This window comes from Eptatretus burgeri, chromosome 8, assembly GCF_056783735.1.
Source record: "Eptatretus burgeri isolate ZD-2024b chromosome 8, Ebu_testis_v1, whole genome shotgun sequence".
Classification (NCBI taxonomy): Eukaryota; Metazoa; Chordata; class Myxini; order Myxiniformes; family Myxinidae; genus Eptatretus; species Eptatretus burgeri.
The window spans coordinates 97,503,726-97,516,592 of record NC_140968.1 but is presented as its reverse complement, the minus strand read 5'-3'; the positions used below and the strand labels follow the sequence as shown (position 1 = coordinate 97,516,592).

At 47.5% G+C, this 12,867-nt stretch overlaps 1 protein-coding gene across 1 annotated transcript in view; it reads right to left on the bottom strand.

Moving 5' to 3' along the window:
- LOC147022344 (uncharacterized) overlaps positions 1 to 11,054 on the bottom strand; it is a 44,326-nt gene extending 33,272 nt beyond the window's left edge. The window contains exons 1-2 of the mRNA XM_085890496.1: positions 10,815 to 11,054; positions 7,326 to 7,470 (exon numbers count right to left, since the gene is read on the bottom strand). Coding sequence (XP_085746622.1) covers positions 7,326 to 7,470; positions 10,815 to 10,889 — 220 coding nt within the window. The 5' untranslated portion in view covers positions 10,890 to 11,054. The remainder of the gene's footprint in view (positions 1 to 7,325; positions 7,471 to 10,814) is intronic.
- Between the last annotated feature and the right edge of the window lie 1,813 nt (positions 11,055 to 12,867).

Below are 12,867 nucleotides of genomic sequence, written 5' to 3'. Positions count from 1 at the left end.
CGAGCGCACGGGTCGTCATGGTAATCGTGCCCCAGTGGGGCGGGGTGAGCTTGGGGCGGACGGCACCCCGCGGAGACGGCCCGGGAATATAAAAACGAGAGAGAGAAAGCGTGAGTTACGTTCTATGAGGAGAGACGTTCTGAGATATAACAAAAAGTGAGGAAAAAGCGAAAGAGGGACGTTCTGAGAGGAGAGATACATTCTGAAGAGAAAGAGAGACGTTCTGAAGAGAAAGAGATATGTTCTGAGGAGAAAAAGTCTGAGGAGAAAAAGTCCAGAGAGGAAAAAGCAAAGGGTGAGAGAAGCGACCAAGAAGCGGGTGTCTAACCAGCGCCGAAGAGACAATTCGCCCTTCCAGTGGTTCGCCAGGCGAGCGTGTGGTGTGTGTCAGTGTGAGCAGCACCGCCAAAAAGTGAGGTGCGGGTCGATCACCAACAACACCAGGGACGAAACCCACGACAGGCAGTCTCAGTGCCCTCCAGACTTCGACTGGCATTCAAGGCTGCCCCATGGGAGGGTGCACGGCGGGGCTGGGTACTGGCAATGGACGTGACACGCACGCACGCATTTTCAGGACGTTTTTGTTTCACGGACGACTTTCTGGTGAGCGAGATGATTCTTCCCCTCCCCTCCCCCTGAATGATCCGTTGGGTACCCTTGTCTGTGTTTAGCTGTAAGTAAACCCCAGTTAAGCTTCTACTCTTTGTCTCTTTCCTAGCATTTTGATTGATTTTGCTTTGAAATTCTTCATTTACTTCAACAAATAAAAAGTTATTTTTATTTATTTATTTTATTATTAATAAATTATTTGTCGATTTCCAACCTGTCCGTGTTTGTTCTTTCCTTCTATTGGTCTGGCATTGTTCGAACCGAGATAGACTGGGAGGTAATTACCACAGATTTGACCAAAAATTGTCGGCACGCACCAGCGGTTAAAACGCTCAGCCGCCCTAATTAAAATTTAATCAGATAACATTGGTGCGTTACCGAGGGCGCGCTCCCTGCTCAGGTAACCACGTGACCTCTAGTTAAACGGAATAATTAGACAGCGGACACTGGAACTTGTGGTTGACTGGGTGGCGTTTGTGATTTTAAAACAACCCATCATACCATAACGTTAATTGTGAGCGGTGGCCCCAGGTCCGGCTCTACCAAGGACAACGGGGATTAACCCCCCTGAGTGACAAGCTGGTGTCTCGGTACCCATGGCTGCAACAACAACATATATATATATATATATATATATATATATATATATATATACATATATATGTATACATACATATATACATATATATATATACATATATAAATATATATATATATATATATATATATATATATATATATATATATATACACATATGTATATATGTATATATACACATATATATTGTTGTGGTTACCAAATTCGCAAACCACCATTCAGGTCCCTTAGGTGAGATATCTCGGTAAGTACATGTGTAGTTAGGCCCAAACCCGTTGTCTAGTGGGAATACATGTCATTTATGCGTGCTGCGACTCTTCAGGATAGCCGTTTTTCTTTCTCTATCTTTATTTTGGACCAACCGCCATTGTTACCACCACCAGTCACAACATCAACCACCAACCACAACGCCGCTTCACCACAACCGCCACGACCTTCACGTCACACCTCGCAACCGTCGCATCGCCACCGTTCTTGCGCCGCTTGTGGGTACCGGTGTTGGACTCGTGCAGGGCGCGCGCCGAACAGCGTGTACAAAATCACGGATTTTGTGCTTCAAAAACGGATCAAAAACGACACACGCCCACTTTTTGCCGTCCAATCGGTGAGCGAGGGGCGAATTGGCCCCGCCCCCAGGGCGTTGGAGGGCGATCGATATATGCAAATTTATGGATCAAAAAGCATTCACGCCCACTTTTTCTCAGGCCAATGGGGAGCGAGGTGAAAGGTCGAAGGGAGGGGGTCAAAGATGAGAGGGCGAAGCCACGGGGCTGATATAAGCGACCGTGTTCGTCAGTCCAAGGAGTAGTAGAGTCGAGAGAGAACAGAGAGTTAAGACTTCGCGGGCGGTGGAGTTGGCAAGAAGGAGCTGGTCGTCGTCGTGTGCGTTGGAGTCGGAGCGGAGGGGACGGAGCTGTGGAGAGGCGGCGAGGGCAGACGAGGGGGTGCTCGCGTCGTGCAGGGAGCTGCACCCCAGGGAGGCCGACAGCGCGACCTGGCCGAGGTGGAGACGCTCGTCGCGGGACAATAAAAATCCTCTATACCCCGAGCATCAGCAACCCCCTCCTGTTTCCCCCCGCGCTGAGATAGTGCGACCAAGGGGGGCCCTTTCCCACCCCCTACCAGACACTGCCCGCGAGGCCCGCGGAGTTGAGGCACCATCGCCGCTCCGCGTCTCATCACCAGACGGGTAGGCCCGACCCGGTCTCGGCCTCAGGCCCGCCTCATCTTTGAGGGTATTCTTTCCTTGGTTTTGGGTATGTGTTGTCGGCGCCGTCTGTGAAGTAAAATTGTATAAGTGTTGCCGTGTGCTCGGTAGTCGGTATTAGCTCTGCATTGTGTCTTCGCTTTTACATTTGCTTTTTGTGTAAATTGCATTGTGTTTTTCTTTTCTGTGTGCATTTGGTGGAATTGTATATGTGTGCTTCCCGTGTGCCGCGAATAAATGTGCTTTTGTGTTGAACTGTTTCCCGCTTCGCTTCGTCATTTCTTTCATTGAATCCTCATCTTGCTTCACGTAAAGGGTTGGTAGTGGGCTGAATACGCCCGATAATTAATCGAACCGTCGAGGTCGACGAATAACACCGCTCGGTTATCCCGATAGTACGGAACGGGTCGCTTAAGTGGCCCGTGTCCGAAGTCGACCTGCGGCGAGGTGCGATCGCCCGGTCTACCCTCCGCGTGGGTACTTAGGTAGGTCGAATTTGGCGAGCAACCCTATCCCACGCGGGGGCTGATTGGCTCGATCGCGGTGAGACCGAAAGGTCCACCCGTGACTGGTTCCCGGCGTTAGTCCGAGAGGGTCACGACTGGATTGTCCGTCCGGTGGGCGACGTGCCGCGATTCGAGTTACGTGGCCGTCAGCACGCCGGCGGGCGCGAATCCGCAACAATATATATATATACATACATACATATACATATATATATATATATATACATACATACATACATATATACATATATATATATATACATATATATATACATACATACATACATACATATACATATATATATATATATATATATATATATATATATATATATATATATATATACACATACATATATATATATATATATCCCTGGTGTTGGCTTAGTGGTTAGGGTGGAGGGCTTGAGATCTGAGGATCCTGAATTCAAGTTGAATAAATACCAGGTGGGGCTGACTCTGTATGTCATCCTTCCAATGTCGGCAAAATGAGTGCCAGCTTGCTGGGAGCCTGTGTCGGAGCGGCGACCCGTCCAGGATTGTGTCCAATAGCCAAGGAGACTGCTTCGGCAGCACTAATGTTCTGCACAGAGTGTGGTCCCATTGGATGGATGGATATATACACACACACACACACACACACACACACACACACACACACACACACACACACACACACACACACACACACACACACATATGAGGTGGGGTCGACTCAGCCTGTCATCCTTCTGCGGTCGGGATAATGCGTGCTTGTGTACCAATGTCAAGTTAAGCCAGACTAGATCTTTGGCTTGGTTCAGATACCATGTAAACCTGCACTGAACTGTTTCATGGTTGGGTTGTCAGTGACTAAACTGTCTCCTCCACCAGGATTTCTGGTGAGGAGGATGTATGACATGGACACCCAGCAGGATTAAAAAAACAAAACCTGTCAAAGGGTGGAGGAACTCCTTGTGAGCCAACAACCATTCATTCCTCGTGCCCAGCTGTTTCTGTGGATGTCCTCCTGCAGTCGGGTTACTTTTTTCTTCTGGAAGTTGGTGGCAGGATTTGCACTTTGGCCACCGTAAAACCCTTCACTCCACAAATCACACTAAAAACACAAAGAAAACTGAAAACCCACTCCATGGGAGTACCACCGATGCAGCTGCCCTTCGCAGGGCAGCTCACTGGATGATGGGATTCGGGCAAAGCCTTTGGGATTCCCTTTCTTTGATGATGGGAGGAAAAGCACGGGGTAACCTTCCCCTGTTGGTTTGCGGTAGTATGTGTCGGAGTGGTGCTGGGGTGTCGTCCACCAGACGGTGGACTCCTTGGGTTAACCTGAGGCGGTCCGTTCAGGTGGGTACCTGGAATGTCCAATCTGTAAGAGAGGACGATCACCTGTCTCTGATATCATCTGAGTCCAAGCAGTTGCACATCGGATTGCAACACTCTCTGAGGTTCTGAGACCAGATAATGGTGAGATCATGGCGGGTGGTTACAGCTACCATTGGTCCGGTCACTCTGATGATTACCATGCCGAAGGAGTTGCTGGAGCTGTGACCAATAAGCCGACTACAATGATAATTGAAGTAACACCGGACAACGAGTGTATTATGAGACTAAGGATTCATCACTCCTTGGGTGTCATTTTCCTGGTCTCTGTTTATGCTCCAAATGAGGCGAGTCATCTCACCATGAAGGACACATTCTACGCCACGCTCGAGTCTGTGGTTGATCAGTGCCCCAGGCGAGATACACTTCTAGTCTTTGGGGATTTCAATGTATCGACTGGAACTGATAGGGATGGTTATGAGACATGAGTTGGTCCCCATGGGTCTGGAACAATGAACCAGAATAGCACTAAGTTCATCGATTTGCAAGAAATCATGTACTTAGGGTGGCCGGTTCATGGTTTCAGTGTCCACAGGCTCCTTTGCTGGACTTGGAATTCCAATACTGGCGGTGTGGCAAAGGGGATTGACCATGTGCTCGTTCATGGTCACTGGAGGATGCTCCAGACGTGCATTGTCTACTCTGACTTGTTGTTGACTACTCTTGTTGAAGCAACTCTGAAGTTGCAGCTTAAATCTGGGAGCATGGTTCCATCCCAGCCTAGGCTGGATGCCTAAGCTCAAGGATGAGAGGGTGGCTGAGGAGTTTGCGAACAGGCTGATTGGGGATTTGGGGAGGGGGGGTCTGGGTGCTTTGGGGAATCCTGAAGAGTTGTGGAGTGCCTTCAAGACCACCGTCCTTGATGTTGCTGGTGGATGTCTTGGAACTCACCTTCGGGTGAAGAATAATTTTCTCTCCAGGAACACTGGAAAACATTGACCAGAGTTGCGGGGCTAGGCTTAATGGCAGAGCTGAGTTGTTCAGGTAGTTGAGGTGAAAACTGCATGTATGTGGACGGTGGAGAAGGAGGCCTGTGTGCAAGGAATCTGTGAGGGGGTAGAGCATCACCTGTGGTCAAGTGATTCTCGTCCTGCTTACAGGGGAATTCACGCATTGCGTTCATCCAAGCACATCCCTCAGTGTACTGCAGTTCGTGCAGAGGGTGGTCGGCTCTTGATAGAGAAGTCTGAAGTGAAGGCCCGCTGGGCCGGTTACTTTGAGCAACTGCACCAGGCTGATCCACCAGCTGTCGAATTGGATGTCAGGGGTGTTACAATCCCTGTTACTGACCCTTCAATCAACTGTGAGCCACCTTAGTTTGTAGAAACACGGGCTGCGGTGAACCGGTTTAAATGGGGTAAAGCTCCAGGGATCTGTGGCATCCATGCTGAACTTTTCAAGGCTGGTGGAAATGCTAAACTCATGGTATTGCATGCAGTTTTGTGCTCTGCCTGGAACACAGGCATCATCCCAACTGACTGGAAGAGGGGCCTTGTTGTCCCTCTCTGGAAAGGGAAGGGTGATCCCCAGGACTGAAACAACTACTGAGGGGTGACGCTGCTCTCAGTGGCGGGCAAGGTCTTTGCTCGGATAATACTTGATAGGGTTTGCCACCATCTGCTTGGGCACCAGTGTCCAGAGCAGTCAGGCTTTTCACCAAAGAGGTCAACGATTGACCCCATCTTTGCTCTTTGGGTCCTCACCGAACACAGACGAGAGTTTCGGCAGGGGCTGCTTGCAGCCTTTGTTGATCTTTGCAAAGCGTTCGATTCAGTGAATCGGGATGCCCTCTCGAGGATTCTTGGTCTTTGTGTAGTGCCACCAAAACTGATCGATCTGATGTCTGAACTCTACTCTGGCACTGACAGTGCTGTGAGATGTGGTGATACCATCTCTGACTTATTTCTAGTTGTTACTGGAGTTTGTCAGGAGTGTGTATTGGCACCCGCACTTCTCAGCACTTGTATGGACTGGATTCTATGGAGGATGGCAGAGAGATAAAGCTGCGGTGCATCATTTGGGAATGTCAAGATCTCTGACCTTGATTTCGCAGATGATGCAGTCATCTTTGTAGACTCTGGATATCCTTTTGGGGACCCTAAAGGGGCTGAATGAGGAGTCGGAGCCACTGGGATTATGGGTTTCCTGGGTCAAAACTAAGATCCAGGCTTTCAATGACATCTTGGATACTGCTATCTTGTATGTACCTGTTTGTGGCGAGGATGTTGACGTCACAGAGAGATTCACTTACCATGGCAGTGATATTCATGTCTCTGCTGGTTGTGGGCCAGAGGTAAATAGAAGTCTGCGCTGGGCCTGGGGATTCATGGATTCACTGTATCATGGGGTGTGGCGCAGTCAGTACCTGTGCAGGAGGATGAAAGTCGGAGTCGTCAGGTCCTTGGTGCTTCCAGTCTTGCTCTACGGATGAGACTTGGACTCTGATCAGGGATCTGAGATGGAGACATCATTCCTTTGGTACCAGGTCTCTTTGGAGAATCTTTGGCAATCGCTGGTTGGACTTTGTGTCTCATGAGCTGTTGCTGAGAAAGACTCAGATGAGATTTGTTACCTGCAGAGTCCGTGAGCATCAGCTGCGGCTGTATGGACAGACCTGGGAAATGGACAGACGATGGCCCCTTGAGTACCGGCGGAAAGTGGACGCAGCGACGGGCTGCTCCGGCACCTGCTGCCATTATTGACCTGACCTGTACTGTTAACAGATGGCACTGCATCAGCGGCACAGCCGCACACCCAGAAAATGATGTAACCAGCAGCCACAGGCTGCATATGATTGCTCGCTGTTTAAAGCAAACTCGTGAGAAAAAGCACCAATTATTTAAGATAATATGGAGAATATAATTACGTGGGGTTTGATGAGATTTCATCCGTGTGTGTGTGTGTGTGTGTGTGTGTGTGTGTGTGTGTGTGTGTGTGTGTGTGTGTGTGTGTGTGTGTGTGTGTGTGTGTGTGTGTGTGTGTGTGTGTGTGTGTGTGTGTGTGTGTGTGTGTCCGACTCACTCACCATCCCAGCAGCGATCACACTTTGTGTTGTCATCAAGGCATGGTGAGGTCACTCCAAAGCCAGGGTGACACTGCTCACAGCATTCACCGCTTGTGGTATATTCACCACTCTGACACCCAGATTGGCTTTCCACATCGCACACAAACTGGAAGAGGGCACAAGGAAGAAGCAAAATATTAACATATGTTGAAAAGTCCTGTCTCTACAATTTATCCAAACGAGCATCCGATGTTTCTGAAGGAAATAAGTTTGAAACCCTTCATTTTGGTGAACTTGCAAAAGGGAATGTCCCTCGTATAAATTTGTCATTTTTACCTCCGCCACCGAAGGTGGATGGAGCCAATGTTTTCATCCCTGTTGGGTGGTCGCTAGACTACCGTTATTCTCAGGTTTTCCATCTGTCTGTATGTCTGTCTGTTTGTTTGTATGTAACGGACAGCTCTGGAGGCCAGAGGAGTCAACCGATTTTGATGAAACTTGACTGGTAGGTTCATACCAGGATCTAGTTCTATGCTTTTGAGCACCGTTGTTATGGACGCCACCGTTGCCTTACAACGGGACTTTGAAATTTTTGAAAAAAATCCGATTTTTTTTTTTTTTTCGAAAATCAAAAATTGGCCTCCATACTTTTATGTGCACTATAATCAACCTCTGTCAAAAAATTTCCGCCCGATCCGTCAAAAATGTATGACTAGTATGCAATTATATAGCGACCACCCATGTCGCCTCCCGGCTTGTCTGTTTGTATGTATGTAATGGACAGCTCTGGAGCCCAGAGGAGTCAACCAATTTTGATGAAACTTGACAGGTAGGTTCATACCAGGATCTAGTTCTATGCTTTTGAGCACCGTTGCCATGGACGCCACCGTTGCCTAGCAATGGGACTTTGAAATTTTTGAAAAAATCCGAAAAATATTAATATATTTTTTTTCGAAAATCAAAAATCGGCTTCCTCACTTTTATGCGCACTATAATCAACCTCTTTGTCAAAAAATTTCCACCCGATCCGTCAAAAACTGTATGACTAGTATGCAATTAGATAGCGACCACCCATGTCGCCTCCCGGCTTGTCTGTTTGTTTGTATGTAATGGACAGCTCTGGAGCCCAGAGGAGTCAACCGATTTTGATGAAACTTGACAGGTAGGTTCATACCAGGATCTAGTTCTATGCTTTTGAGCACCGTTGCTATGGACGCCACCGTTGCCGAGCAATGGGACTTTGAAATTTTTGAAAAAAATCCGAAAAAGTTTTTTTTCTAAAATCAAAAATCTGCTTCCGCGCTTTTATACGCACTATAATTAACCTCTTTGTCAAAAAATTTCAGCCGGATCCGTCAAAAACTGTACGACAAGTATGCAATAGTCTCGTGACCACCCATGTCGCCTACCGGCTTGTCTGTCTGTCTGTTTGTGAATGAAATATCTCATAAAGTTGTTGACAGATTCAGATGAAATTTGGTGGAGAGGTTGGGTGTATGACAAGGAAGAATTTATTCCATTTCAGTAAAGATCCGAATCCGGATCCGGCCCACTTCAATTGTAAAATTGATTCTTCACCATCGAGTGATCGGGCTAAAACGACATGGAGCACGATATCTGAAAAAAGTTGTGGACGGATTCGGACGAAACTTGGTGGACGAGTTGGTTAGGTGACAAAAACAAGCTGATTTAATTTTAGTTGAGGTCCGAATCCATATCTGGACTATTAGTGGGATACAAAACGTAAACGAATCAGCCCGGCAGAGGTACGCGCTCTACCGAGTGCCCTTCTAGTTTACACATGAGATTGAATGGGAAACCTTCGTTCACATTCCAGTGTCACTCAAATCGAACCCCGAGATGAGGAAGTAGTTTACAAGTGAATTTTTTCTAAAACTATAAAACCGAGTCTACTTGCTTACCTGGATGCAACTTCCACCCCACAACTCAGCAAGAGGTGAGTACGTCTAATAAGGATGTAGTACAACGTGAGTACATCCATTAATTACGTCGTGGAACATCGTTATTCAGGCCCCAAAATTAGGGCTCTCTCAATTTAGCCAAGAATTGAGCTTCATCAAAGATTGTACAAAACTTGAAAACCGCATTCTGTACTCATCCATGCGGTGGGAAAACAACATGTTATTCTATAAAGGATGAATGAAAGATGCCAGATGCTACGGAAAGTACATGTTTCATGAAAAAGTTTCGCAGAGGGGGAGAAAGCCTCCCCTTGGACATCAAAGTGGCAGCTCATGACATCGTAAGCTGCTTGGGGGTCAATTTCGTTCAGTTTCAAGGGAGAAGCAAAGAGGGTATCATCGTATTATTTATTTTTCTCCACTGGCGATATGATCACAGGCTGATGGTGGGATCCGAAGGAGAATGGATCATCATGGATCAGAAGGAGAACAGGCAGAGAAGGTCACCAGAAGACATCCATAGACTAAGGCCGAGGGAACAAATCGACATATATATATATATATATATATATATATATATATATATATATATATATATATATATATATATATATATATATATATATATATATATATATATATATATATATATATGATGAACCTGTGATTCCAACACCGTGAGCTTTGGCTCAAAGGAGAGCATCAAACGGGCCAACGATGAGGGTGTTGATAAAACTGGAGGGATAAATGAGGGGAAGGGAGTAGTGCTGAATTTTTGGGGGATTATAAAGGGGATGTATGCTGCAATAGTTGGAATGAGCTTCGCATTGAAGGGTGGGGTGTTTGTGAAGGGTTGGAACTCCTCGGGAAAAGGGGAGGGGAGTGCGAGAGGAGGAGTTGGAAAGGGCAAAGACAAGAAGGCATCCGCCCGCGGCGCTCTGAGCCTTTGATTCTGTCTGAATGCGCATTTCAAAGCTGTCTCAGCTCGCAAATCCTTGGCACACGCACACAGCTCAGCACGGCACAGTGAGGCGCAGCGCACGATTTGGATCCATACATGAGGCACAGCGTACGGGATATGGTTGTACACAACGTACGGTCAGTACAGAGAAACAACTTCGCACGAAACAGATGGGAGTCACCCCGGTCGCACGTTTCGAAATCCCGTACAACGAGTGTTGTGTTCATGTACTGAGCATGGGAAGCACGGATTGCAGCCGTGCAGGTGCAGAGTACACCTACATGGTGATCGCAAGGAAGTCACGTCTCTCTCTGTCTGTCTCTGTCTCTGTCTCTGTCTCTCATCCTCTATTTCATCATATAAACGGATTTGTCGACTTTACATCAATGACTTTGAAGGCAAACACAACTGCCATAAAGTCGTCCTGTAATAATTTACCTGGAAACGCTACCCACCCCACCCCCCCCTCCCCGCGCGCACACCTGCCCGTCATGTGGACGTGCGCGTGGGTTAAATCAACACCCAAGTTTCAAAAGAAAAACTTCTATGAACTCTTGACGGACACGGAGAGGGATGGAGCACGCGAGCCAGCTCGACCTCATCCCACCTGAGACCTCGAGCTCTCACCTGAAGGATCAGTGCAAACAAGAAGCACAGCAATGGTCCCCGCCGGGATAAGCATGCTCCACCCAGCACGTTCATGTTCACAGAGCTCACGGACGCGACAGCACTCTCACCCTCGTGCGCTCAGTGCTTCACGCCGACGTGTATCGTTTGCAGTGATCGCAGCTCAATCCGTGCTGTGCACCAACACGTGCCTGCTCGCCCGCTATTGGTCCAAAAACTGCTGGTTCAATTCTGGGGCGGGTATTTACAATGAGTGAAACCTCCACGGCCACCACCCCCATTGCTAAACTCACATCCCACCTCGAGTACTCCCTCCCCTCCGATAAACCCTTCACAAGACCCTCTATCGGCGCCATGCCGCCACCAAAACGTGCCAGGGAGAACAAGTCGAAGCGACTGCACGCAGTGTGACTGAGGTTGTCCACACCTGTAAATACCAGCGTTTGTTCATTCACTTTCGAAAATGAGCGGGAAATGTTTTTGTTATCATCGACAAGAACATGCAAGTACAAAAGTGCGCATTTAACCCATTGATGACCTTTTTTGATCTGCACACATATCCCACGTCCTCAGGTTCTCCACCAGCCAGTGAGTTGTCCATGCGTTAATCTGACACTTGTCCGGCATTTAACACCTGATGAACTTCAATGAAACCAGAGTAAGGTGGTGCAAGTCGCAAGGTGCCTCTCCCCGACCCACATTGATACCTTCTCGAGGTCTTGGCAAAATGTTCAGAATCCTGATCGTCTGAATTTGAGGACTGCTCTCCCACCCTGACCGTGCAGCGGACAACTTCAAATGGAAAATGTTCAGGAAACTGAACGAAGGACCTGCACGCGTGTGCCTGGAGCATGTTGCACCACCTTTCTTGCCAGGATCATCTTGTGCACCCTCTGCCCATGGTTATACTGCATGCATGAGGTTATACAGTCTCTACAATCTACATCATAAAAAATAAAGTTTACACATTTCATACTTGGTAGCTTCAGTGTTACAAAATTGGCTTTCACCGTACATGAACAAGTCATGCAATCGAGAAGTTGTGATATAAACCAAACTTTGGCACGTATGAAAAAAAATAATTAATATATACACGTACAAAACGGCAAACACGGTTCACAAACGAAAAATAAACATGAAGTTCATCGGATGACGAAGATTTTTATATTTTTTGCTTCATTCATTCATAAAATGGAAGCCAACGTTGACACCAATACAGGTACATATCCGTTCATAAAGCCTCACTCAACATCCTTCCTTCGTTCTTCATCCCATATGAAGCACGTTTATACCGCACGTGAAAAGGCTGAATGCCTAAACTCGGTGTTTGCATCGAAATCTTGTGGTCCGAAACCCATCGCTTTCTGTACCCACCTGACCCAGTCGCACCCAACTGTCCCTGGACTCTGTGTCCTTTTCTCCTGACAAGGTGGAGAGCTTGCTGTCAAACCTCGACTCAGATTCTGCAACCGGTCCAGACGGAATCAGCCCACATGTACTAAAAACCTGCTCCTCTGCTCTTGTTCACCCTCTCATTTGCTCAAGGTCATCTGCCATTTGCTTGATCAGCAAACATCACTGCCCTGCATAAAAAAGGTGCAGGAACAGATCCCTGCAACTACAGACCAATTTGCCTTCTCCCAATCATCAGCAAGGTCATGGAATCCATCATCGCTTCAGACAGTAAATCCTTCCTCTTCTCCAATGGCTTGATTTCCGATCATCAATTTGGTTTCAGACCAGGTCACTCTTTCTGGATATGCTGCTTCTGCTCTCCCAACAATGGATGGAGGTCCTCAATGCCGGACATGAAATCAGAGCCATATCCCCAGACATATCACATGCTTTTGACACGGTCTGGCGCCCTACCCTGCTCACCAAACTCTCTTCCCATGGTATCCAAGGCCATCTCCACTCACGGCTCCCAGACTTCCTCTCCTGTCGCAGTCAACGTGTGGCCCGGAATGGAGTTCTTTCATCCCCTCTTCTTGTCCAGGCTGGAGTTCCTCAAGGTAGAGTTCTGGATCCTGTTCCTTTTCTGGTTTTCATCAAT